The sequence below is a fragment of the Buteo buteo genome, chromosome 3, assembly GCF_964188355.1.
Source record: "Buteo buteo chromosome 3, bButBut1.hap1.1, whole genome shotgun sequence".
Lineage (NCBI taxonomy): Eukaryota > Metazoa > Chordata > Aves > Accipitriformes > Accipitridae > Buteo > Buteo buteo.
This window is the reverse complement of record NC_134173.1, coordinates 31,387,753-31,410,171: the sequence shown is the minus strand read 5'-3', so window position 1 is coordinate 31,410,171 and position 22,419 is coordinate 31,387,753. Positions and strand designations below refer to the sequence as shown.

General features: G+C 36.6%; 1 protein-coding gene and 1 non-coding gene across 2 annotated transcripts in view; both read left to right on the top strand.

The window, feature by feature from the left end:
* Nucleotides 1-22,419, top strand: part of CCDC178 (coiled-coil domain containing 178) — a 176,530-nt gene that overhangs the window by 21,636 nt on the left and 132,475 nt on the right. Inside the window, exons 8-13 of the mRNA XM_075024310.1 lie at nt 465-622; nt 3,568-3,659; nt 3,782-3,918; nt 11,449-11,632; nt 16,645-16,707; nt 21,573-21,734. Coding sequence (XP_074880411.1) covers nt 465-622; nt 3,568-3,659; nt 3,782-3,918; nt 11,449-11,632; nt 16,645-16,707; nt 21,573-21,734 — 796 coding nt within the window. The remainder of the gene's footprint in view (nt 1-464; nt 623-3,567; nt 3,660-3,781; nt 3,919-11,448; nt 11,633-16,644; nt 16,708-21,572; nt 21,735-22,419) is intronic.
* On the top strand, nt 9,420-9,490 carry TRNAG-CCC (transfer RNA glycine (anticodon CCC)). The gene has a single exon. It is a non-coding gene; the product is annotated as a tRNA-Gly (tRNA).

Sequence of the window (22,419 nt, the reverse complement as noted above, 5' to 3'; positions counted from 1 at the left end):
GAATTGATGTTAGTAAAAATTTTCTTCACAAATGACATTTGTCCACAAAATGACAGTGCAGTGGATTGATTAAGTGAAGATGGCTCTGAAGTAGATTCAGCCACTGGCAGAGAAAGAAGTTCACACTTACTTTGGTTAATTAACCTGTGAGGTATGAAACAAAGTCTTGTGTTTAACTACACCAATACCTGTTCAGAGGTCCAATTAGAAGTTGTAATGTTGGCAGGCTGTTTAAGTGCAAGTGAACTGGTAGCATGAGTAGTTTTGATATCTGGCTGAAATTGCATGAACCTGCCAGGGCAGATACTTTGAAATTCTCTCATGCATACCTGTTCAAGAAATGTAGTAGAGAATCAAAATAAATCTTTACTAATTCAGATCTGCTTTACATTTTCCTTTATGGAGAGGGACTACCTTGGAATATTGCCAAATAGATGGATTCACTTTGTGTGTATTTCTATTAGGAATAAGTTAAAGCATTCTGAATTTATTTGGACCGAATACTGTATGAAGTTAAAAGAAACAGAGGAGAAGATTATAAAGGATGAAAAACACCTTGAGGAGTTAGTGGAGCAAAAAGCAGAAATCCAGGAAGATGCAAAATGTTGGAACAGCAAAGTGAGTCTTGAATATTTATAAACAAGCAAGTAAATGAGTATCTTTTATTGAAAAGTACATGAATGCCTGAATATTTTTTGTGTTTAAGAGTTAAGGTCCTCTGTAAAAGTAAAAATACAAATACTGATTTCAAAATAAGAGGTGGTAGATTCTGTAGAACTCTCTTATTCATTCTTCTGTTGTAGTAGTATTTTTCAGGTTTAATTATTAAAAATATCACAACCATCTTACCTTCCTTTAAGTGACCTGGATATTTTTAATTGTTGGATGCATATGTGCTTAATATTGCTTGTATTCTTAAGATGTCTGGAAGAAAGCGTGCATTTAGTAGGACAGCATGTGTCCTCTTGAATTAGTAGATTTTTTGACCTGCGATGGCATGTGATGCAGTTTTACACCATGTGTAGTGATACCCTATTTTACTTAAAATTCCCCTGTTTTCTGCTATATTTGTCTAGCATTCATTTTGAAATCTTGTTGTACTTGGTGGTTTAAAATCTGAACTGGAGTTCCTCACACTGCATGACTGGGAGTTTTCAGTTCATGGACAGCTCCATATGTGGAAGCAGTAGAAAATGCCTAAAACAGGATTTAGATGCCCACAACAGAACTTGTTATTTTTTTGTGTGTATAAGTATGTGTATGTATACAAGTATAAATAAAGTATGAAATTCATTCTCTTGTACATGGCCAGTACTATTGTGTTTTGTGCATCTAGACAGCTAGGTCCTGCTGTGGATCCAGTGGAATCCAGAATCTAGATGGAGTATTTCTAGGAAGCTGAATCTGCCAAGCATGCCTAGAACTTAACAAAAAAACCCAAAGCACACCCCCTGCAAAAGTAAAGATACGGTCATATTAGACAGTCACCAATGGGTGGCATTTGTTTCCAACTGTGTATTAACAGTTTTCTTCCTGTTCTTGGCACCAACAATTGCTATCAACTGCTATGTAGAAAACCACTGTTTTCAAATAGAGCCAATACTTATTAGTAAACTTTTTTTTTTTGCTGGATATGTTTCCAACTGGGTTTGTCTGAGCTGATATACTTCAGTGGGTACTACTTGGGTATTAAGACCAACATAAGGGAAAGAGAGAAATGTGCAACAGGGGTAAGGTGGAGCATGAAACTGCTCCATTTGGTGACCAACTTTGGTTTGATTATTTTATGCTAAAGGTGAGCCAGAGTTAAGTTTAGCATAAAGCTGATCTGTTACTGTCAATTTCCTTCAAAAACATGACTAAACCAACTAACTGAATAAAGCTTTATGTTACTGGGATAATGGAGTTATTTGGGGAATCAGGATAATATTGGGATTATTTTCAGTGACTTCAGTGGGATTTGAATTGGATCCAAATTATAACATGACAATTGTCACATACATCAACAAGTTTGAAGGAAGAATTAGTGATGTGAACTAATATTTTTCTGCATTTTTTTCTCCTAGCTTTCTTTGTTAATTCATGCTGGTTTTTAAATTTTATATATGACCTATTAGGAGTGTTACAACTTTTGACACTCTAAGGACAGCTCTGAGTTTTCTTTTTTCCATGTTACCCAGGTTTGCATTACAAAAGGTATCTGCATGCATTAAATCCATTTTCTGTATCTACATGGGCTTTGCTTTTCAAAGATCAGAAGAAACCCTTCTTATAAAATTAATCTCATACTTAACTATTCCTCCTTTATTCTTTTGTCTTCATTAATTTCCTGCACAGTGTGGCAGTATTTCAGGTCATTCCTCTCAAAATGGTTGCTCTAAAAACATTGAAAGATGGAAAAACTTTTCTCAATCATGTTTTTCCTATGTACCAGCAATTTAAAAACTGGGACATTTTGCTCATACTTAATCCACTGGATTTTTTTCCCCTGTAGATGTAACCAATTTCTCTTTGCCTTTCCCACACTTCCCCTGAACTATATTTCTTAGAATATTGTACATATTGAGAGACTTAACAATTTGCATTTTTATCTCCTTTTTCTAGATTAGTAAAGGTGCTTCTTTGCAGTTTTTTCTCACAGATCATGTTTTATAATCCCTAACCATTCAGGTTAGGACCTTCAGTCCCCAGCTGGTTAGGAAGGTACAGCCATACAAGGACAGTCAGCAGAATCCTAGAGAAGTACAACAGAGCTGTGACATTGTGGACAAGATAACAAGACAAAGCCTGTATTGTTCCTCTCCTTAGTTGCTGGGACATAGTCACAAAGTATCTTATGTAAATCTGCTCTTCATCAGATTCTTGAGATAGCAGTAGGAAATTACATGCCATTTAAAGTACCTGTGTCCTAATTCTGTCCTGATCTTGCCACATGTATTCTCTAACATCCTTATCAACCCTGATCCTGCTTGAGTATGTTTGTTGTCTGGTCATATTCCAGTTAGACCCATATCTCTATGGAGATTTTATAGGTAAGTTCTGCCAGGATAGCTATGTTGCTTCAGCCTCTGCAGAGGAAGGACAGTTGAAGGTAACAAAGTTCATTAGGCTCAGTGTGAGCAGGTAGGCCTTTATCAACCTAAAGCCACTTTAGATGTTTTCTTTATGCTGCAAATGCTTGGATCTAACATCCTCATTTTTCCTTAAGCTCTGGTGATTGATCCGTCATTGAATCTCTGCATGAATCTGTATTGATAGAGATTTTGAGATATTAAAGAAAATCTTGAGGCTGAGAGGAAATTAAGGTAGTCTGCTTAATTACACCAGATATGTCATGTATGAATTAGAAGGCTGTGAGTGTGTGCTTACTGATACTGTGCAGTCTAAAGATTCTGCTAGGATACATCGCAATGGCAATGTGCATATGAATACTATGGCATGAAATATCTCTAATTACTCTTTAATAGCTTTCCTTTTGAATTTATTTTTTAAATATATTGTTTAATTATTACTAAGAAATATAGGAGATATTTGCATTACTTACTTTACAAAATATTTTCTAGATAGAAGATTTGAATAATAAAATAGCTGCCCAAGGAGATGAGAGTGTAAAAATATCAGATGCTTATTCTGAAGTGATTAAAGCTGTGGAAGAATTAGTAAGTTTTTAATTGTTTTTATATAAATGAAGTAAAAATGCTTTCATACTTGCATCTTCTGTGTTGGCCTGAAATAATTTCAACTTATGCTAAAAGTGTCTTAATGTTTTAATGTTTATTAGAAATCCACCAAGGAAAGTGATCTACAGAATATAAAGCAAAAGATTCTCAATATTAATGAAGCATTGGACAGTTTAAAATGTGAAAATGAAGAACTTGAGGGAGAAAATGAAGAGTTTTTGCAAAAATTCGGAAATAGGTAATGCCTGCAATATAAATATAGGAAGCAAGCTTTACTTTTTCACTGCAAACAAGCCTATAAAAGTGAACCTTGCTTTAATTTTAAGTCTGTCTGTAATTTAACATTTCAATAATTTCAAATCACTTCAGGCTGAAATTTGTCATCTACCTTTTTTGACCTTCATGTGAAAGAAAATTAACTAAAATTCTGCAAAAGACAAAATACATACTTTGACAATTAAAATAAAACAAAATGAAGATTCTGAAATTCTCTTTTTGTTAACAGAAACCTCAGTCCCAAAAACATTTTAGTCAAAAATTTTATGAATTTTATTTGTTTTTTTAATATATGATGATTATAAACATAGAATCTGAAATACTGTTTTTCTCTGTTTTCTTTGAATTCTTGTAAGACATTATGCACACATTTTTTGTAGCTCCTCAGTTTATTGATTCCAAATAGCTATACTTTAAACTGTATTGTACATAATATTCTCAGTGGATTTATAATACAACAGCAAATAAAATCAGTTTTTAGTTCCTTCTTCCTTTAGACACTAGTTGTACACTGGTTTCATGTATCTGACAGGTTATCTTCTTTATCCCCCCAGTAACTTTGGATTTTATTGTCTGGTTTCAGCAGAGTCATCTGAAAAGTTCTTGAAAAGAATTATATTCTTACAAGGTTTGTAGCAATCGATGACTGAGTTGAATACAGACATCCTGTCAGCATGAAAACATTCCTAACTAGACCCCCAAAATTCCATATAAGAGGTGTAGGAAAAGGGAGGGGATAACAAGATGAAAGAAAAGAGGAGTTGTGTGCATACTCCTTATTAATGCTTCAAGTCGGAGCTCATACCTTACATACCAAAGTAAATCAATGATGGGACACAAATGGGTAAGAAACCAGGCTTCATTAGTTCTGATGTTGATGGAGTTACATATTGGGTTTATTAGAACATTGTAGAATTAGTGCCATAACTTTCCAAATTTATCATTTTCAATTTCCTTGACATCTTTTTTGATGGATTAAAACTTTTGTTTCATCATACATGTAATAACGGAGAGTGATCTTGCCTGTGTTGGAAGTATTAACTGATAAGCTGAAAGAGAAAACTCAGATTTGTAAGAACATGTACAGGCAAATGTGGAGCATCAGGAGAGAGAGGGGAGTTCTTGTAAAACAGATTTGAGAAGCATTAGTGCTTGAGACCATCTTGTACACTAACATTTTACAGGGATCCTAAAAAGACTGGACAAGTTCACAAGAGAAATGCTTTGAGCGTTATCTATTTCATATATAGTTAGTATTGTTGTGAGTGTGTCCCAATTATTATCCTTCCACATGTTCAGGAGTTCAAGAAATGCATATGAAAGTTCAGATTCAAGACCCAGAGAATGGTTATGACAAGTACCTAGTAATAAAGAATTCATTCCAGGATCTAAGTCTATTTATGTCTTCAAAGGATGACATCCTCTGAAGGGAAAATACCTTTTCAGACTGCTGTTTAGTCTAGTCCCCGGAAATAATGAGTGGAGGCTGAGTATAGAATTCAATTTTAAGTATTTTTTTTAAAGAAAAATATTAATTCAGAATAATTACCTTTTAGATCTTGTTTTACTGGAAAAACAGGATTCTTAGTCAGCCTGATACAATCCCAAATTTCTGTACATTGCCATCTTATGATAATTTAAGTTAACTCTTAGAAGGATTTTCTGGAATGCTATTTTATAGAACCCCTACACTCTCTCAATTCTACTTTCAAGACCAGTGACCTAGCACATATTGACCTAGTATTGACCTAATATTAGTTCTTAAGGGAGAAAGCAATTGCTAATCCCTCCTAAAAATTAGAAGTTGCATGCATTTCTCTTACATGTTATTGAATGCAAGCACAAAGAGTGCTGTTTGTACAGCTTTTTATTTGAAAATCCCCTTTTATCTTGGTGGAGTTCTTGACTGAATAAGGAGTCTTTTAAACAAAGGCTATAAATAACTATAGTTCTCTTGAGGGAGTTGCCATTAAGTGCTATGAGAGAGGCAGGACATTTGGTTCTGCTCAGAAACCTTTAAATTCTTTGATCTGCCACTAATCTCTTGCCTTATATTGGAGAAATTTTGCATGTCAGATCATTAGTCTGATACTCCAAGACTTTTCTAGCCACTTACAAACTTTCTTGATATAATTATGCTTTATTTTTCCTTTTCCTTTCTGAGTACGTTGTGATTTCTGTATGGTCTTTTGTATTAGGGAAGAATTGTAGTATTGTATGGAATTGCTATATTCCATCAGAATGTGATTCTTAAAACCAACACATTATCTCATGTTAGTCTAAGAATTGGAGTGCTTGTTTTGATTGATTCTATACTAACAGAGTACTGATATGTTCCTTCAACAGGACTAAAAAGTGAGTGACTGTCCACCTCCTAATAGGCTGCAAGAGGACAGAGAATTGTCTTCTAATATTCTTCCTAGAAAGCTTATTTGTGTGTCTTTCCTATTTAGAACATGCAGTACATGCAAGAAATAATGTCACGCTCACCTGAGATTCTAGGGGCACATGCAGTTTAGATAGTCTCATTTCCTGTCCTGTGTCTTTTCTTGATATGAGAGAGAGAGAGAGACTTCTACCTCCTACATTTTCTAAAATGGATATCATATTCTCTCAGTATCTTTTTATGAGCCCATTGAAGTTGTGGTTTAACCCCAACCAGCAACTAAGTACCATGCAGCCGCTTGCTCACTTCCCCCCGCCCAGTGGGATGGGGGAGAGAATTGGAAAAAAAGTAAAAATCATGGGTTGAGATAAAGACAGTTTAATAGGACAGAAAGGAAGAAAATGATAACAACAACAACAACTATAATAAAAGGATTAGTATATACAAAACAACTGATGCATGATGCAATTGCTCACCACTCACCGACCAATGCCCAGTTAGTTCCCAAGCAGCAATCCCCCCCCACCGCGGCAAACTCCCCCCAGTTTATATACTGGGCATGACATCACATGGTATGGAATATCCCTTTGGCAGCTTTGGGTCAGCTGTCCTGGCTGTGTCTCCTCCCAACTCCTTGTGCCCCTCCAACCTTCTTGCTGTCTGGGCATGAGAAGCTGAAAAATCCTTGACTTAGTCTAAACACTACTTAGCCACAACTGAAAGCATCAGTGTGTTATCAACATTCTTCTCATACTGAATCCAAAACATAACACTATACCAGCTACTAGGAAGAAAATTAACTCTATGCCAGCCAAAACCAGGACAGAAGTGGGCCTGCTTTTTATAATCAGAAGTGTACTTCAAGTTATGTTGATGGCATTGATGAAGACATCTTCACACACACTGATACTGAATGCTGTGCAGAGGCATCTAGACATAGTGTTGCCTTTGGGAAAATGATCCTGAATTATTTTTTTCCCAAAGTATTCCAAGACTTATCTCCAGGTAACTTGTGATTAAGCTTAGAAGGATCTAAAATACAAAGCTCACACAAATTTGAATGGGGGGGAAAAAGTTCCAATTACTGGAACACTTTGGGATTTGTTGTCCATATGAACATTCACCCCCCATCTGTGTTTCCTTCATAGTGTGTTAAGCATCTTGGATGAAAGAAGCTGAGGAGAAACAGTGCATTTGACCTGATACATACCCTTTTTCCATGAAGGCTGAGTATATGTTACAGATACTATTAGATCAGAAAATCTCAGGTCCACATGCTATGCACAGTTACTGAATGTATGAAAGCTTAGGGAAAGAAAAATCAAAAACTTAGTATGCTTCTCAAATGGGGACAGAGTTCCTAAGTAAGCTGCAGAAGCTGTAGTAAAATTTCAACACCTGTACACAGAGTGTAGTATGGAACACACGCACCAAAGAACCATAGTTCTTCTTTCAGCTGTAGTCTACTTGCTTTTCTGCTTGGACTATTTATGTTCCTCTTGCATCAATGCTTAAAGTGTTTCAACTTCCAGAGTCATGGGTAGCTTTGTATGCATCAAAACAATTTTGCTCCACGTGAAAGGTGTAGGAAATCAGTCATTGTTTGGTTCCTTTCATTTCTTTCCAGCTTCAGCACAGATCTGCTTACTCTGCACTGTTCAGATGAATTGCTCTTTCAGCTTTGGTATTTTGAAATTTAAGTCTTTTTATAATCATAGACATTTTGGAAGGAATTTGTGAAGCTATTTAGTCATCGCCTTCCCCAAAAGAAGATTAGCTATACTTATACCCATTTTCAGAAACAATCAGATGATTTTTTTTTAGGGTTTCCAGTGTTGACTGTTTCAAAACTTCCCTAGGCAGGGTGAGTAGTTAATTTCCCAGTGACCTTTTATCAGTATTTTAGATTTGTTTCTGGTAGAGAATGCTTTTTCCTACATAGTCCTGTAAGTATTGTTCTTATGAAGATGTTATGGGGCATATGGACATATTAAAAGTGCTTAATTAGGGAGAACTGCATGTCTCATAAAGTATGAGATTCGTAAGTTTCCTACATGTGGAATTTGCAAAATACAAGTTATCTATCTCTGATGGAATAGTTAATGAGACCTGTTTCAGAATCAGGTCACAAGACCATCTGTAGAAAAACTTCCTATTTTGAAAGTGATGTGGTTGTGGTATGAATAGTTCAAATCAGTATTATCAGAGACCGTAGGATTCAGAAACTCTGTAAGAACTAACCAGAAACCGTTACCAAAAGTGTATGGAAATGATTTGTTCAGGGACAAATTTGCAACTGAAGTTTCATCTGGTAGTCAGAATATCCTTGAAACTCTATTCAGTGGAGTATTGTAATTACTTCTGATCCCATCTAATTATTTGCTCTTTGGTCTCAAGGCATCACATACTGTACCTTCACAAATTCCTTATTTTTCACTGATTCTCCATAGCATTATTTTCTTGACCTCCTTTATCAGTCTGTCTGTAACTGGTAATCCACATACAGTTATAACTCTCCTAAGTCGTGGTTATGTCACAGCCCTGCTTACTACTCAAACTGGTATTGTTGGGCTGTATTTATCTCATTGCTAACCTCACTGGTGTGCAGGAAAGTGTAATCAGTATATGGGAAGGAGGCAGACCTGTGAAGGTCTAAAGAATAGAACAATTCTTACTGTCTGATGACATGGCTCTAACTAAATGGCCTTAGACTTGGAAGTACCAGAGTATGTCTGCTTTCATATTGCCTCCCTTTAGCCAAAAAATCTCTGTTGCTGTTTCTTGTTATCATCTTTGAACACTATTATCTAGGGAAGATTTGAGCCATTCACATGTATACTCTCAGCTATATTTTTCCTAACGTGCTTGTAGTAGATCTTGATAATCTCTAGTGTTTTAATTCACAGGGAGAAAGATCTTTTAGATCTATGCAAGATTCTTTTGTCTCAACAGCTGAAAAAGGGGCTAGAAATCCTTTGTATTTAAGGACTGTCTAAATCAATAGATTTAGTGAGTATGCAACACTTTGCACTCTGGGGCAGCCCAGGGTGGTTTGATTATTTAGAGGTTGGAGGGAAGCACCAGTGGTGTAGTGGTATCATGCAAGATTCCCAGTCTTGTGACCCGGGTTCGATTCCTGGCTGGTGCAGGGGAAAGCCCCATCTCCTACTGTGTGCAGCAGCTGCAGTCCCGCAACCTCTAAATAATCAAATCACCCTGAGCTGCCCCAGAAATCTGGGATTAAACCATGACAATACAGATGGTCCCTCCTGTTTCATGTAGAGCTGTTTGTTAGTAGCTTCTGCAATATCTTTGAAAAATGCTTGTGTATGAATTTATGTAAACTAGTCAGTCATGGCTCTAAGCACAGGGTCTTACAGGTGTGTGACATTGCTGAAGCCAAGCCTCTAGGTCATATTTTGCATTTTGGAAAGATCGTATTGCAGTTTCAGTTCTATTGGGACTCAGTTCCCAGATTGGTCAACTGCTTGGGAATCACAGTCAGTTGAGTCTAGCTATGCACAATCTCTTAATAGAGAAAGGGCAATTGTAATACATACTACATACATGGTACATGTTACGTATAATTCATCAAGATGCATATAGGCAATGTTTTCTGTTCTCTTTGTGCTTCTTTGTTACTTGAATTTTGGGAAGGGATATTAAGTTGCTGTGGGCTTGTATTGTCTTACAGGTTTTTCAAGGACTATATAGCAGATACTGCTGACTGTAAGACTGTATATTTAGGAACCAGCAGTTCACATGCACTGAAAGTGGAATGTGCAGAGAATGTGTGTGTGTGCATGTATGAAATAATGCATGAAGTTTAGTCCTTGTGCATTTACAAATCTTTGGGTTTTGTAAGGTAAATCATGTTTCCTTCCTTTAACTAAGCAAATGACACCCTGTATTAAAGAAGCTGCTCTTTGACAGAAATATTTTGGCCACTAATTCAGCTAAGGAAACGTGTGATCAGTATCAGCCTGTTGTGGGTTTGCAGATTAAGTATTGGAAACAATGTTGTATAACCTGTGAAGATCCTTATAATACCATTTAGGTTTATCATTCTAATTCAGCAGATAGTGGTAGTAACAATTTATTATTCAGTGACCCCATTCTTCTACAAAGAAACATTCCATTGAAGAATATTAATTTCTAATGATAAAGAGGTTGTATTCTGTCAGTCAAAGCAATATCAATGTTTACCTGTAGTTTTTTTTGTATTTGATTCAGTTTGGGTTTTGCTGTGTAATCCAACAGTCTAATCGAATGGTATTACAAGTTCACTTCTGTTAAACAGTTCACTTCTACTGAAAGTTTGTTTGTATACAGATAAACTAAAATTGTTTTATGTGACCTAAAAATTCTGCAAATAGCAACATACTTAGGAATTTGAATTCATCGGCTGTATGACTAACGTGTACCACTGCACTGACTGGTATGAAGTACCCTAGACATGGCCATTTATTATAAGATAGATGAACTGAAACTCTGTGACCAATTTTAACACTTTCAGATAAAAGGGCTGTTCTTGCCACTTTCTTCTCATCCAAAATTGATAGTTTTATATTATATTTGGGAAGAGGCACCCAAGAAAGCTGTTTAATATTCAAGGATCACCTCCTTCAAGCTCAAGAGCAGTCCATTCCAATGAGTAGGAAGTCAGGCAAAAATGCCAGGAGGCTTGCATGGATGAACAAGGAGCTCCCGGCAAAATTCAGACGCAAAAAAAAGCATACAGAAGGTGGAAGCAGGGACAGGTAACCTGGGAGGAATACAGAGACATTGTCTGAGCATGCAGAAATGCATTTAGGAAAGCCAAAGCCCAAATGGAATTGAATCTGGCAAGAGATATCAAAGGCAACAAGAAGGGCTTCTATAAGTGCATAGATCACAAAATGAAGACTGCTGAAAATGTGGGCCCATTGCTGAATGAGGCAGGAAACCTGATAACACAGGACATAGAAAAGGCTGAAGTACCGAATGCCTCTTTGCTTCAGTCTTTACTAGCAAATGTTTTAGTTTTACTTATTTAATAATGGGTTTTACTTTTAATTAATATACTTTATAAAATGAAGTGTAAGATTGGCTGTCTTATTTCAACAGTTCAAGAAAAAAGAAGGTGTATCAGTCAGAAGTCGAAACTATCTGCAAAACCATTTGTAAGATTGAACAGCAAATAGAAAGACTAAATGAAGATCTCTGTAATGCTGAATTGTCCTACAGTGAAAAAACCAGGAAGTATGAAGACTTAAAAAAAACCAAAACCTCAGAAGAAATTTCTTACAAGGTACAATTTTTAATTAAATTCATTTTTTAGAGCAGAAGAATCAAAAATAATGATCTTTGTATCAGAAATTATTGGGCAAACATCCTAATATTTAAAAAAATAATTTAAAACTTATGATTTTAACTGTGTATTTTAAAACACTTGAAAAATAGCAAATAACAGTAGTCTCTGAAAAGAAAATAATTTGGCTACTAAATGGTTACAGTTGATGGCAGGCTCAAAAGTAAAGTTAACACATTAAATATTCTAAACCATACAAAGATTTTGTTATTCCTAGGTGATTTAAAATGAATACTGACAAATAAAAATCTTATTCTTTATGTAACTAAATGATTAGAAGAGTTTGTAAATCAGTATAGTTTTATTTGATGCTAAATGTAACCATTGCAAATGAAATACTACATTAGAATAATTATTTAATTATCATTTGGATGTCATTAGTTATCTAGAATTGCAATTTTAATTCATCCTTATATAGAAACCTTGCCATGACTGTGAAGGCTTACAAGACTTGCAAGACTTTTGTTTTTTCACTTTACATAATTATTAATGAATAATATTGTACATATGCATACAGCCTTTAGGATCAGTGTTATTGCAGGCTGTAAGATTCAGCATTCAGAAATATGGAAAGAAAATAATATGGGGAATTTTTAAGGGTCGTCTTATACCAGGGAGATATAAATGGTGTTTTGCATATTCTTCACTAGAGATCTTCTGCTGTATGGAAAGTATAGATTGTCTGAAAGGAAAGACTTTCACAGTTTTATTTCTTGAAATACTCTTAGGATTTCCTAACTTGTAATCAGTAAAATTAAGAACATTAATAGTATTTTCCTGGTTATAATATGCATTGGTATATTAGGCACTCTGCAAGCTTTCTGCCTTCCTTTTCACCTACCTGCTTGCCAAAGGTAAAGGTATGTCCAAGTACCAGGCTCTGCTTCTGGAAAGAAAAGCGGAATTGTTGAATGTGATTTAAAACAGAGCCAGCTAAAAAGCTTATTGAGTCAAGGTGAAAAATAGTAAAACATGACCTAAAGAACTTTAGAGCTGTTTTCACAATGAATAGGAGTGAGTCAGTTTTGTGTTTGTTAAGGCCTTTCATAGTGCCAGGTTGTCTTCTCTTGGATCCGATTTATATTCCTGACAATATCTGAATTTGCACCATGTAGTTTTGTCCTATAAATTGTCTTTTTTTGTATATTATGCTGTTTTATAGCTACATGTTTTCAAACTAAATTTGTATGACTTTTCTGTCTTGTTTGTATATAAATTTGCCAAGCACCACTTTCTCCACATTCTCAGTGTTGTGTGCTGAAATATTTACACAAATGGATGTCCAACTGTATGATCAGGGGAATCTACTGTGATTCTTCTTATGGTTTAAGTATTTGAGGGATGCTAAATATTAGTCTAAGAAATTAGGATTTTAGACAGGATTCAGGTAAAGCCCCTGCTTATTTTCTGCCCTCCATTCTTTTTGTGTGTGTCCTAATTTATATTTTCCCTTTAACTATTAAAAACTAATTTAGAATTGATGAATTTTTCTTCCATAAATTTTACGGTCACATTTTGGATTTTTGACATCCACAACATTCTGTGATAAGGACTTCAACAGCTTTGTCACATGTTGTGTGAAAAATTACTTTTTTCTTTACTTTCTGCCTAGCATATACTATCTTCATATAATGCTGTAGTTTTTACTTTCAAAGATGTATCGGTCAGTCATTCCATATTCACTTCCTACATGTCAGACATGACTTTATAGGCTTTTATCATATTCTTCCTCTTTTTCAAGCTGAAGTCTCTTAATCCATTAACTTGTTTAATGAATGGAAACTGTCCCATGCCTGTCATCCAGTTCTGTTTTCCAGTTCTATTATTATGGGGAAAGAGCATAGAATACTCAATACATAGACACATCATAGGCATATATAGTGGTATAAAGATGACTTCTGTTTTGTTCTCTATTCCTTTCATGATAGTTCTTAACATTACATTTATTCTTTTAAATGCAGTGGAGCATTAAATTCTTCATGATCATGTTCCTATTTGATTACTACCAGCTCAAAATCCAGCATTGTATAAAGTGAAGACTGTGTCCTAATGTACAAACATAGATTAACTTTCATTGAATTTTGTCCTCTGTAAATAAGAAGTCCATATGGTTTTACTAAATCATCTCACAAAATCCCCCATTTTCCATATTGTTTCCGAATAAACTGGAAACCGCAGGATCCAGCATGGATACTTGCAAGACCCTACTATAACTGCCACTGAAAACTGGTAATTTATTTTTATTGTAGGTTTTCTGTCTTTAAATGCATTACATATTAATGTGAGGACTTTTATCCATAACTCATGGGAAACTAATTAAGGAGTTATTGATATAATACTTTATCAAATACCATTTAGGAGTCCAAGTAGACTGTATCACCCAGATATCTCTTCTCCACATACTTCTTAAATCCTTCAGAAAACTGATGAATTTTGAGGCACTGCTGAGACATGCTGATTTCTCTCATATGCATCAAATTTTCCATATGTCAGCTAATTCTTTTTTTCATAATAATTCATATTATGAGTTTGCTTCTTAGGGCTTTGCAGGTTTTATTTGGTTTGGAATTTGGGCTTTTTTTCCTTTATCGTACTCTGTTTTCTGAGTGCTTCATGGTAAGTCTGTCTTTAACTGCTTCTGATCATCTGTTGGCTTTACGTTGTCTCTAGCAGGCTTCCTATCAGATGTGTTTGGAAAAGGACTTATTTTATGTCTTTTGCAGGTTTTTCCAAAAAATCTTATTTAGCTTGCCTGATGATATTTTTAGATTTAAATAAGCAAAGTTCAGGATCTTCTCTGTTTTCCTTTTTTTAGACATAATTTCAACTTTTTGTCTTGCTGCTAATAGCTTCCCTTCTGTTTAGTGGTGTTGATTTTCTTTTTGATATTTCCAAAGTGTCTGTCGAAATTTGGCTTGCATGTGCTTTGAGCCTCCAATATGATATCAGTAAGTAATCTCCCTCTGGCTTGCAAGTATTTTACTCTTTTAGCTGTTCCTCATCATGTTTTCAATAAACTCCTCTAATTTTTGTAAAAATTCATTTTTAAATTGTTATTTACAATTGTTTCCAACTGTTTACAGTGTTACTTTTTGGATTTTGTTGTTCTTAGTTCTCTTCTCAAGTCATAGGTAGTGTCATAAGTGCCCTACATAACTGGGTATGTAGTCAGTCAGAAATGTATCTCAAAGCTATACATTTATGGTTAGAGATGGAATTTCATTCTGTAGGTATTCTGGTTTACTTGTTGGCACAACTTAACTTTTACATGAAGCCATTATTAGTGGTCCTGCCTTCAGTGATGAGATTGCTTTCCAGCACCACTCAAGTTGCTTCAGTGCCCTTGTTAATTAATACCTCCATTCCTACCACTTGCAGAATGACCATTCTGTCAACAGCTTTAAATTAACACCACTATATTTAGTCTTAGTTACCACGAATTAGCAAAAGGATTGTGTTTATAATAATTTAAAGCATACATATACATGTGAAGATGTACACTGGGAAAGTGAGCAGTTGCAAGAGCTATTTGCAAGGTAAAAGTTTGTGTGAATGGAGTGCACAGAAGCTAAGATACCTCTCTACCTAAGCAACAGTTGCATAGTGGTGAATTTTGAATATGATCATCTAAATGAAGGTGCAATTTATGGTTGACTGCCTGGTCTCTGCTGATACTCTGTGAGAGCAATTACCCCCTGGCGTGTCTGAAAAAAGTGTCTGTCTGTAACCAGTAGTTAAACTGTATCCTTGGGCTACTGAATAGAGTGAAAAATATATTCATGCAATCACCAAGTGTTATCATTAGTCATTCAAAATATTGCTGCATTTTGGAGAATAGTCCAGATGCTACAGTTTGTCTAATAGACTCAGGACTTGGATTCAGATACACTATGTGCATATGTGGGCAAGGAGGTGTGAGGGGGAGGGTAGGGCCATGGGCACAGATTGTTGCTTGGAGTTATCCTTGGAGCAAATGTATAAACTTTCATCTGGAAAAAAAGGCTATTACTCATTGATTACAGGATGTGTTTTCCACATGAACACTGATCTCCGTAACTTCTATTTCCTTGAAGTTCCTAATAATCTTTGGGATTTGCGGTTTGAGAATACATGGGCATGTTTAGCACCTGTTTTTGTGTTTTCTTATGTATGTCGCATCTGGGAGATGTTTGTGACCTCCTTATGCAGGAACCTCCGTCTCCAAGTGCTGATGGCGTACGCGCTTCCAAAGTGCAGATATGGATGTGAATAAAACATCTTGAATAAATACATTTCAATAATAGAATTGGTTGAGTTAATTTCCTACTTTGCTATTGGCTGTGTTGTGCCTAGTTTTGCTTAAATAATCAGTTTTCCACTCCTTAAATTCACTTTAAAAGGAAACAGAGAGCCCTAATTAGGGTTTGACTTCAGTTGTAATCAGGTATAGTTATGATAGCCTGCTAATCTGATATACATTAAATTAGAGGTTTTCAAGGCACAAATTATAATAATGTGCTATATAACTGTTATCCTAGAAGTGATATGAATAGGGTAGTGATATAAGAAGGGGCTAAAACACGTTCAGTTTTTTCCTAGAAATTACAAAAAAGTCTCATCATATAAAATGTAGAAGGCACTGAGATTTTTCAATTTTGAACATTTGATGTTCAATATCCATTTAGGTAAGCCAGCTCAGCTTCTTCATGTATTTAACTATTTTAAGCTACTAAAAATAAATTACACTAAATCTAGAAAATATTGTTACTGTTCTTTTAGTATGGTCTATATTTATTTACCTCTTGTGCCTGAGACTCTGTTGGAATTTCCTTTTTTAATAGAGTTTTATGATACTTGAGAAAAAATTTAAAAGCTATGCTCATCTTTACAGTGATGTTAGTGTTAAATTTTCATTGCTGTTGTCCATTAACTTGTTTTCTTGTGTGTTGTATATGGCATTTTTTTTCCCTAAGAATTCAGAGTGGAATCTTAAAAAAGAAATTCAAGATCAAAAAGGAGTTTGGAAAGCAACTCAGGTAAACATGACAGTAATCATTTTACTTCAAATCTAAATTATTCTTCTACTTTCTTTTTACTTCCTACCATGAATTAACTTTGAGTACCTTGTGACCAACTCACATAGACAGCTAATAGGTTTTGCTAAGTAATGATGCCTGCTGTTTAACAATTAGGAAAATTTAAAAACTCATGAAAACAAGAAACACTTTATTTGAATCCTAGTTATTCACAATAATTTCCAGTTTGCTTTAGAAGATAAAAAGCCTTTAGTAATAATGCATATATGTAGTGACATTATCATTTGAATTTGTAGATTTTTCTTGTTTCTGTAGAAATTGCAATCAGACCCTTACCATACCTTATATTGACACATGCATATTGAAAATAGGGTGGCCCTAACACCATTTGTTTTCTCCTGATGTGAACTGCTAAATTCACACAACGCACTTTGGTGTCTCTTTTTCAATTGTCAAATGTAGCCCTTTTCTTCTGGACTTCAGTGGTGTTTTTCAACCATCCTCAGCAAGTGTTGATATTTCTTCATCTTCTCTGACTGAAATCCCAAGTTTGGCATCACCAAAAGGGGTATTCCGTCTATATCTATCCTTGGGCAGATGGGTTCCATAAGCTGTCTTCTGCAAGAGCATGGATAATGGTCATATTCAAACTGTTGTAATCAACTACCAGGTCTTAAAGCCTCAAGCAAGACACTGAGTGGAAGCTCCAGGACTATTTTCTGAAGAAGTCCTTAATCTCTGCATTCACTGTCACCAGCAAGAGCTAGGAGGCCTTAAAGTGGGGTTGTAAGAACCAAACTCTGGCTTCTATCTGAGCAGCAACTTTCCAGAGATCACTCCTTCATTCCCTTTGATTCCAGAAAATCAAAATCAATGTTTCCTTCAAAGTTTCCATACAGTGACACAGACACCTTTATGATACAGAAGGCCTGGTGTGGTGGGTTGTCCCTGGCTGGATGCCAGGTGTCCACCAAAGCTGCTCTATCAATCCCATCCTCAACTAGACAGGGAAGAGAAAATATAACAAAAGGCTCATGGGTCAAGATAAGGACGGGGAGAGATCACTCAGCAATTACTGTCATGGGCAAAACAGACTTGACTTGGGGAAATTAGTTTCATTTATTACCAATCAAATCAGAGTGGGGTAATATGAAATAAAACCAAATCTTAAAACAACTTCCTCCCAACCCTCCCTTCTTCCCAGGCTCAGCTTTACTCCCTAATTGTCTACCTTCTCCCCCACAGAGGTGCAGGGGGACAGGAAATGGGGGTTGGGGTCAGTTCATCACACGTTGTCTCTGCCACTCCTTCCTCCTCAGGGGCAGGACTCCTCACACTCTTCCCCTGCTCCAGCGTGGGGTCCCTCCCACAGGAGACAGTCCTCCACGAACTTCTCCAACTTGGGTCCTTCCCTTGGGCTGCAGTTCTTCATGAACTGATCCAACCTGGGTCCATTCCACGGGCTGCAGTCCTTCAGGCACAGACTGCTCCAGCGTGGGTCCCCCACAGGGTCACAAGTCCTGCCACCAAACCTGCTCCAGCATGGACTCCTCTCTCTATGGGTCCGCAGGTCCTGCCAGGAGCCTGCTCCAGCACAGGCTTCCCCCAGGGTCACAGGTGGGATCCTCCCCAGGCTGCAGGTGGAGATCTACTTCACCGTGGACCTCCCTGGGCTGCAGGGGGACAGCCTGCCTCACCATGGTTTTCACCACGGGCTGCAGGGGAATCTCTGCTCCAGTACTTGGAGCACCTCCTACCCCTCTTTCTTCACTGACCTTGGTGCCTGCAGGGTTGTTTTTCTCACATGTTCTCACTTCTCTCTCCGGCTACAGTTTCTGTGCCACAGCAACTTTTTTTTCCCTTCTTAAATCTGTTATCCCAGAGGCACTACCACCATTGCTGATGGGCTTGGCCTTGGCCAACAGCGGGTCCGCCTTGGAGCCGGATGGTATTGGCTCTGTTGGGCATAGGGGAAGCTTCTAGCAGCTTCTCACAGAAGCCACCCCTGTAGCCCTCCCACCATTACCAAAACCTTGCCACACAAACCCAATACAGCTGGCAAAATCAGCAACTGCTGAGCTGGCTGTTGGTACCAACCTTGCTGTTAGTGGTGCCTGCCCACAAGATAAAGGCAAGTAACAGGTTTCCAGGTGCTATTGTTGGGCACATTTTGTGAGGAGATGGGATACAGTCATAATGGCTGCGCCGACCTTGAGCCAACACTAGCTGAACCAGCTCCCTTGCAAGAAGTAAAAGGTTGCTTTTTTCTTAGATAAAACTTGATACCAGATAAACAGTACAATTAATCACTTTCTTTTCATCCAAATTCCCTCTAATAACTGGAAAAGATCTGTGATGCATCATTACCACACCAGTGTGTAACCCATCCTGAGAGCCTTTTCATAGTTGGTAAGTGAGTGCCATTGAGATTCATCTCTTTCTTCCTGTAAAGGAGACATGTCATACCTCTGGGAAAAATACCTGTACTATTAACACTCCCACTCTCACCATTATGAAATACAGGATTGTTTGGCTCCATTGCTCCTTCCTGCTCATCCTGAGATGAATGCTCCTGTGCTGTTAGTGTTCTGATGTTGGATTCTGATCCAACATCATGTGGGATCAAAAGAACATAGCCAAAACTGGAGGGAGGCACTGCAGTCTTGTACTGCAAGTCCTTGAGTCAGAAACCCCCTTTGGCTCCTTTTGTAATGGTCTCAAATAGGAGAGATTTACTCTGAGAGCTGTCAAAGGCTATATTTCTTTAGAATGGAATGTTGGATTTACTGTGATGACCAGAAGTCCTTCTGAGATTTTTTTATTCCTTTTTTTTTTCTTTGAGAGAGAGAGAAGTCTGAACCTTTTTTATTTGCCTCTGAACAGTCACGATCTCCATTTTGCTTTTATTACAAAGCTTGTTCTCTTCTATTCTGTGACTTTGAACTGTGCAAAGGCTCAATAGCAAAATCTAGTATCTACATCTCCCATTCTAGAAAGACAAGCCCTAAGAGTGATCTTGCAGTTCCTGTTCGTCCCAGGCATTAGCAGAAAATGTTGAATGTTCCTCTTCAAAGCCACGTGGTGCACAAGGTCTCCATCATGAGCAATTGTGGTTGATGTGCAACTTCCCTCTGATTCTGAGGCTTTGCTTCAGAGAAGGCTGACTGCCTGACTGGGCCTGACTGCCACAGCATGACAGGTTTGATCTGGTGCTTCCAAACACCTTCCTCCCTTTTTGGTATTCCATACTGACCCTTTTTGATTATTCATTGAAACTAAAAAGCTCCGTTCTTTATCTTGATTCTTGGCAAAGATCCTCAGTGGCATTTTTAGCCCGCTTCTTTCCTTTTACAGACAGAAACAAAAGAAGACTTTCCTAATGGGAAGTAAATTTTATGCTCAGAACTGCTTTTTTCATTGTAGTTCATGCTTTTTCAGGGTAAAGAGAATCTTGAGATGCATCTTGTACTTCTTTCAAGGTGATTTTAAAGTTCTGTTTCAACTAAAACTATTTTTTCTATTTTTCTTCCAAAGCCTCATTTCTCTGGGTTAGACAGCCTTCATCCTTGCTGTCACGAGTTTTTTTCTTACTAATAGGACAAAACTTAATGATGATGTCAAAGGATGTTGAAAGTGCAAAAGCTATCATTAACTAGTGACTGTCAAAGTGCATAGCAGTTTATATGAGACTCTGTTCTGAGATAGCCAAAGGGAATCTCCTAATGCCAGCTAAGTATAAAGTGACAGAGATCTAGAAATGTTAGTGGTTTTCTGGGAAGCTTGTCGATTCCACCTACCAACCATGTTGTCACCTGGAACATTATCTGTAACTTTACCTAATATTGTGCCATTCTATAGGAATTCAGAAATTATGCTGCGTTTCCTACTTGAAACACTCCTGGTAAGGATAACTGTGTAGACTATGATTTAAAATTAGAAGAAGGAGTTATTTACCACCTAGCATAATACTTTGAAAAGAGTAAGTCACATGTATGGTCATTTCTTGCCCTCTTTCCCATAATCTTGGTTTATTTCACTCTGCTTCTACAGCTGAAAGGAATTCAAAATGTTGCCAGCTGCATTCCACTTTAAATATATATAGACATGTATGTCTGTGTGTGTTTATATATATCAATATCAGATGTTGTGCATTCAATCTTTGCTACACAGACAAATAATTATTTGAGTTCAAGTGATGGTGAATTTTGGATATTAGAAATTGTAACTGTATGTAAGACCTGCCCATTCTGAATAACACAACTGCTGGTACATAATATTTCTCTATCTTTCTTTATTTCTTTAGGCAGAGGGGAGAAGTTTGGAGTGGAGGTATGCTGGATTTTGTATTTCCCAGCCTTGAAGGGTGTTCATTTATTTTGCAAAGATTTTGTTCCTTTTCACTCTGCAGTGTTTTCCTTCCTTTTTTTTTCAAAAAATCTAGGAACACGCCCATGGTGATTAGAAAAGATTTTCACTCTTGACATTAATATTTAGAATTTTAATTCCTCTTTTATGGCATTCTTTTTTACTATCTCCTTAAATAGTACTGTAAATTCATTGTCTGCTTCAATGTCATTTTTACATTTTCTAATATTTCTTGCTGAGTCCTCTTCTGTATTTGTGTTTGCCAGTTCTGGCTATTCAGCTTTTCCTGTTCAAAGGCTTCTGACATATGCTGACTTAATGGCCAACTTTTCCCTCAGTTTGAACACATTTTTAATCACCTTATGATGCATTTGTTAACTTTTGGTCTATTCATGGTGCTTACTTAGGAGTATAAATGTTCTTTCAGATTTGGATTTTTCATGTTCTATTTCCACTTTTGAAATACTGAAAGCTAATTCTATATACATTTTAATAAACAGGCCAGGATTACAGCAATATATGATGAGCTAGAGGAAAAACGGAAAGAGAAACTCAAGAAAAGAGTGGAAGATATGAAGAGGATAGAAGAGATTGAGACACAAGTAGCTTATCTAAAAACAAAATTTAAAAGAAATAATGATATATTTAAAGACAACCATGAGGTAAAAGTAGTACATTCTGGACCACTCACTAGCATATTTTTTGTCATTATTAGAGAAATATAAGAGGAAACAGAAGTCCGTAGCTCAGAAGAGTCAGATTTTGCAGCTGTGCAGTTGTGCTTAGATAAAACATAACAAAACACAACATAATTCCAGCCTTATTTTTGACCTTTCTTGCTTTCTGTATTAGAAAAATCTTACTGTCTCTTTTAACTTGTGTGGTCTGTTTTCTTACAAATGGGGAGACTCTTTAATACTTTCCTCTTTCCTTTGTACTTCTCTGCTTACTTACAAGCTGAAGGGAGTAACTAGTGTATAAGACTCCAGCCATGGCATGCTGGGGACCTTCTTTGCTTTCCTGCTTTATAGGTGATTCTGATAAAAATGTTCTTCCTTCCTCTCATGAAAGGTCTGTTTTGTATAATAAGAAAAAAAAAAAACAGAAGATTTTTGTATTAAAAACAGTTCCTCAACCTACTTGAATTAAGTACACTCTTCTCTTCCAAGTAAAGCATTCCTACTGTTATACTATGGCATGTTTTGTTTGGCCCCTCTATAATCTTGAAAGTATGGCCAAAGAGCCATTTTCCTCCAGTTGTCCAGTGATGACCTAGTAGCCTGTTGCCCATATCTGCAGGATATACTAGTGGTGTTAAACTTCCCTGAGGTTAAAACCTTGGGAAAA